Below are 5745 nucleotides of genomic sequence, written 5' to 3'. Positions count from 1 at the left end.
ATTTAGAATCTCTGTACAGTGGCCAATTCACATTATCAACTCCGTTGATAAAACCAAACTTTTTGTGTACTACTTACCCACCAACGCAGCACCACAGTGTCTTTAGAAACTACCCCCTTCACTGAGTTAATCAATTTGGTCTATTGTTCATTTTCCCCCAAAACCTGCTTTTAAAATTGACACTGAATGGGGGATTCTCTCTCATTGGTTAATGGAATCTTGGCCCTAGCAATTTTCACATACTATACATACTTTCTAGTACGTACATCAATATGTAATTTCCAAACATTTCTACTTTCCTAGGTTGTTTTTTAGCTTATAGACATTTGCCTTCCAAAACAATTAATTTGCTTATTTAGCTTTGGAAACACAGAAAATACACATTCCTCGAGACGGTCACTTAATAATATTGTAAATGTAAAGTTGGTATAGCAAGCTTAAGAGTATACTTGTCACCCGCGAAACATACCGCAAAAAGCTTAGAGTTATTTTGAAGTATTTTCAAGAGCCAAACTAACACGACGGCTAGATCCTCAGTCATGGAAGCAAACCGTTATGCTAAGTCCCTGATTTCTATCAAGTGATTAACTTATCCTGGAACAGATGCTTACAAAACAAGGCACAAATGTAAGGACGTGGGCAGTATCTTAATACTACTGAAATCTCATGGTACTTTAACTATAATTGGCATGATATCTTGTGTCTGACTGCTACTGAAGTATCAATGATTGAACTGCTTTCAATAACTCATATCATCGAAGAAAGAAAAATAACATATTGACGTATCAGAGTCCAAGTAGGTTTTTTACGTTTAGGACATCGTTTCTGAAGAAAAACAAAACTATGAATAAAGAAACAAGTAGTGGGTTAAATGGCACTAAGGAATTTCGTTCTGATTGGCAAGTAAATCATATAACAATTATCTTAATTCACTCATTTAACTATTTGTGCTTAGTTAATAGCAACAATTCCTATTCAGCGTTACTTTGACATGTAGTCTTGAGGACCTCAATAGCTCACTTCACTTGACATAAGCAACTGGCAATCACGGATCAGTTTCACTGTCAGTCCATCATAACACGATTCAAACAGCTAGCTACCTGCAGGAAGCTGAAGTAGCTGAGTTGGTGAACGCAGACATTATTTAATTTAGGTATTAGCCAAAGCAGTTCGAGTGAAAATATCCACTCTGGCAACCGCTTATAAAGCCATTTCTCTGTGAAGAACGTACCTGCTCCTTTCAACAACTTCCTGATTAAAAACATGTACAAAGTACAGCGATTCAGTCATTAAAGTTATATTTAAATGGCACTTACCATTCTTTTCGTGTTTGAGCTCCCCAAATTCGAAGGTGACATCATCGCCAATTAGCACAAATGGTGCCCAGTAATTTATGGCCGAATAATTCTTTGTCTCCTGAAGAGATTTCATGGCATGGTGAAGAGCTGTACTTGCACTTTTACTATCTGCCAAGTGTTGATAGAAACTCTCCATGAACATACAGGTCGCTTCATCATCAATTGGCCAGAGTGACACCAGAACAGACCGGGCACCAGCACACAGAAAAGCCCTGGCTATTCCCACAATACCCTCAGAATTTACCTCTCCCTGGCCACTATGAGAGCAACTAAGCACAACCAGTCTTGCCTGAAGGCGAACTGCTTGAACATCGCCCAACAATAACATGTAATCTTCCTCTTCTGGGATCTTGGATGTGCGTTCGGGATTTGGGGCCAAAGCAATTTCTCCAAATTCGTCATCTCCATGTGCAGCAATGTGGATTAAACCAACTGACCTCATTCTTTTCAGCACCTCAGCTTTGGTTGCATTTTTTCCTGTAAGAGGCGAGGTCTGCAGAAGTTCTCCAATCATATCTACCTCTTTTTTTGCACATGGCAGCTGTGCATACATGGGTTCACCAGTGCCGTAAGTGACTTCCTTCAAGCATGGATCGCCCACAAGCAGCGCTTCATTCTTACTTTGGAAGTCGTCAGGTGCAATAGTGATCAATTTTAAAACGGTCAGCGAGGGAATCACACGGATCCTGACAGAGTCACTCATTGCAGAAAAAGGAGCCAGGCAAAAGTGTCCATCAGGAACAAACACTAAGTCATCGCCCTGGATCAAGTCCGCTATAGGACTGATTAAGACATCATACAAGGGCTGCAAAGAGTGCACAGGGAACCTCAAAGACTGAAAGGTTTCTTCATTTTCGATTTTCTTTCGTCTAAAATGTATGCCGATATCATCTCTTAGCAACCAGAAGCTGATTGTGTTCCCTTCAAGTGCTGTGAAAACAGTTTGTGAAGGTAGATCTTTCATAACCAAAGAGATGGTTACCTTCATCTTAGGTTTCTCATCCACGCTGTACTGCATCTTTAAAATGTCTGCCAAAGCCTGTGCTCGTCCTTGCTCAGCAGCATACAAAGCTTCATCAACCTCTCCATTCTTCAAGAGTGCTGTCCACAGAGCGGTGTACACAAACCCCTTTGTGTCATGAAAGCTTATTTTCCATGCATCCTCTGACTGAAGACGCCTAACTTCATCAAAATAATAACTGCTTAGACGATAGTAATTAAGAGCTTTGCTCAAGGAGCCAAAACATTCATGAACAAGACCAATATGATGACATGCGATTGCCAGCCTTATTGGGTCCTCCATTTCCTGGCAAATACTAAAATCTTGATGGTGGTACTCTATGGCTTCCTTGAAATTACCAAGACTTAGATAAGCGTTGCCGAGATTGCAATAAGCTTTTCCTTCTCCCGCCCTGTCCCCTACCTCTTTTGCAATACTAAGATCTTGGCAGTGGTACCCTATGGCTTGCTTGAAACTACCAACACTTTGATAAGCGTTGCCGAGATTGCAATAAGCTTTTCCTTCTCCGGCCCTGTCCCCTACCTCTTTTGCAATACTAAGATGTTGATGGTGGTACTCTATGGCTTGCTTGAAATTACCAAGACTGTCATAAGCGTTGCCGAGATTGCAATAAGCTTTTCCTTCTCCAGCCCTGTCCCCTACCTCTTTTGCAATACTAAGATGTTGATGGTGGTACTCTATGGCTTGCTTGAAATTACGAAGACTTTGACAAGCGTTGCCGAGATTGCAATACGCTTTTCCTTCTCCGGCCCTATCCCCTACCTCTTTTGCAATACTAAGATGTTGATGGTGGTACTCTATGGCTTGCTTGAAGTTACCAAGACTGTCATAAGCGTTGCCGAGATTGCCATAGGCTGCTCCTTCTCCGGACCTGTCCCCTACCTCTCTTGCAATACTAAGATCTTGATGGTGGTACTCTATGGCTTGCTTAAAATTACCAAGACTTTGATAAGCGTTGCCGAGATTGCAATAAGCTTTTCCTTCTCCGGCCCTGTCCCCTACCTCTTTTGCAATACCAAGATGTTGATGGTGGTACTCTATGGCTTGCTTGAAGTTACCAAGACTGTCATAAGCGTTTCCGAGATTGCCATAGGCTGCTCCTTCTCCGGCCCTGTCCCCTACCTCTTTTGCAATACTAAGATGTTGATGGTGGTACTCTATGGCTTGCTTGAAATTACCAAGACTTAGATAAGCGTTGCCGAGATTGCAATAAGCTTTTCCTTCTCCAGCCCTGTCCCCTACCTCTTTTGCAATACTAAGATGTTGATGGTGGTACTCTATGGCTTGCTTGAAATTACCAAGACTTTGATAAGCGTTGCCGAGATTGCAATAAGCTTTTCCTTCTCCGGCCCTGTCCCCTACCTCTTTTGCAATACTAAGATGTTGATGGTGGTACTCTATGGCTTGCTTGAAGTTACCAAGACTGTCATAAGCGTTTCCGAGATTGCCATAGGCTGCTCCTTCTCTGGCCCTGTCCCCTACCTCTTTTGCAATACTAAGATGTTGATGGTGGTACTCTATGGCTTGCTTGAAGTTACCAAGACTGTCATAAGCGTTGCCGAGATTGCCATAGGCTGCTCCTTCTCCGGCCCTGTCCCCTACCTCTTTTGCAATACTAAGATCTTGATGGTGGTACTCTATGGCTTGCTTAAAATTACCAAGACTTTGATAAGCGTTGCCGAGATTGCAATAAGCTTTTCCTTCTCCGGCCCTGTCCTCTACCTCTTTTGCAATACCAAGATGTTGATGGTGGTACTCTATGGCTTGCTTGAAGTTACCAAGACTTCGATAAGCGTTTCCGAGATTGCCATAGGCTGCTTTTTCTCCGGCCCTGTCCCCTACCTCTTTTGCAATACTAAGATGTTGATGGTGGTACTCTATGGCTTGCTTGAAATTACCAAGACTGTCATAAGCGTTGCCGAGATTGCCATAGGCTGCTCCTTCTTCGGCCCTGTCCCCTACCTCTTTTGCAATACTAAGATCTTGATGGTGGTACTCTATGGCTTGCTTAAAATTACCAAGACTTTGATAAGCGTTGCCGAGATTGCAATAAGCTTTTCCTTCTCCGGCCCTGTCCCCTACCTCTTTTGCAATACCAAGATGTTGATGGTGGTACTCTATGGCTTGCTTGAAGTTACCAAGACTGTCATAAGCGTTTCCGAGATTGCCATAGGCTGCTCCTTCTCTGGCCCTGTCCCCTACCTCTTTTGCAATACTAAGATCTTGATGGTGGTACTCTATGGCTTGCTTGAAATTACCAAGACTTTGATAAGCGTTTCCGAGATTGCCATAGGCTGCTCCTTCTCCGGCCCTGTCCTCTACCTCTTTTGCAATACTAAGATCTTGATGGTGGTACTCTATGGCTTCCTTGAAATTACCAAGACTTTGATAAGCGTTGCCGAGATTGCCATAGGCTGCTCCTTCTCCGGCCCTGTCCCCTACCTCTTTTGCAATACTAAGATCTTGATGGTGGTACTCTATGGCTTGCTTGAAATTACCAAGACTTCGATAAGCGTTTCCGAGATTGCCATAGGCTGCTCCTTCTCCGGCCCTGTCCCCTACCTCTTTTGCAATGCTAAGATCTTGATGGTGGTACTCTATGGCTTGCTTGAAATTACCAAGACTTTGATAAGCGTTTCCGAGATTGCCATAGGCTCCTCCTTCTCCGGCCTTGTCCCCTACCTCTTTTGCAATACTAAGATCTTGATGGTGGTACTCTATGGCTTGCTTGAAATTACCAAGACTTTGATAAGCGTTGCCGAGATTGCCATAGGCTGCTCCTTCTAAGGCCCTGAAACCCTTTTCCTTAAAAATGGCTAATGCTTCTGTGTAATTTTTTATGGCCTGATTCAAGTCAGCTGTGCCGTGATAGTATCTACCAAGATTGAAATAAGCCAAACCCTTGCCTTGTCTGTCTCCCTCCTTTCTTGCAACGCTAAGCTCTTGCATATACAGCTCCAAAAGGTCCAACTTTTTATCCACCATTGCTGATAATCAAGACCAGGAAGTTTTTCTCAGAAATCTGGGGTGCACATAGAAGATAATGAATGAAAATACAATAGCTTCACTGCTCTGAGTACAGGATGCTAAACCGGCACAGCAAGGTGAATTGAACAGTGAAGGAATAACTATCTTAAGCTAGTTTTCCGAAAGAAAAATACCTTTCCTCATCAGGGTTTCCCAAGGAATGATTTCGGCTAATGGAGACAGTTGTTACAGAATAAATACTTGGGCATTTAACAGACTAAGAGCGTTTTATACAATAATAATCACGGAACATTAAAAATAGAAATTCTATTATGTAAATGAGGGAAAAACAGCCTATAGAAAAGCGATGGCATCCCATTTCATCTTTCTTATCGAAAG

The 5745-nt window shown here is 42.6% G+C and overlaps 1 protein-coding gene across 1 annotated transcript in view; it reads right to left on the bottom strand.

The window, feature by feature from the left end:
- Positions 1–5364, bottom strand: part of LOC137996290 (tetratricopeptide repeat protein 28-like) — a 28913-nt gene extending 23549 nt beyond the window's left edge. The window contains exon 1 of the mRNA XM_068841698.1: positions 1317–5364. Coding sequence (XP_068697799.1) covers positions 1317–5364 — 4048 coding nt within the window. The remainder of the gene's footprint in view (positions 1–1316) is intronic.
- Positions 5365–5745: the final 381 nt, after the last annotated feature.

The sequence above is a fragment of the Montipora foliosa genome, chromosome 3 (genome assembly GCF_036669935.1).
Source record: "Montipora foliosa isolate CH-2021 chromosome 3, ASM3666993v2, whole genome shotgun sequence".
NCBI classification, from domain to species: domain Eukaryota; kingdom Metazoa; phylum Cnidaria; class Anthozoa; order Scleractinia; family Acroporidae; genus Montipora; species Montipora foliosa.
The sequence above is the reverse complement of the archived record's forward strand: the minus strand, read 5'-3'. Positions and strand labels throughout refer to the sequence as shown.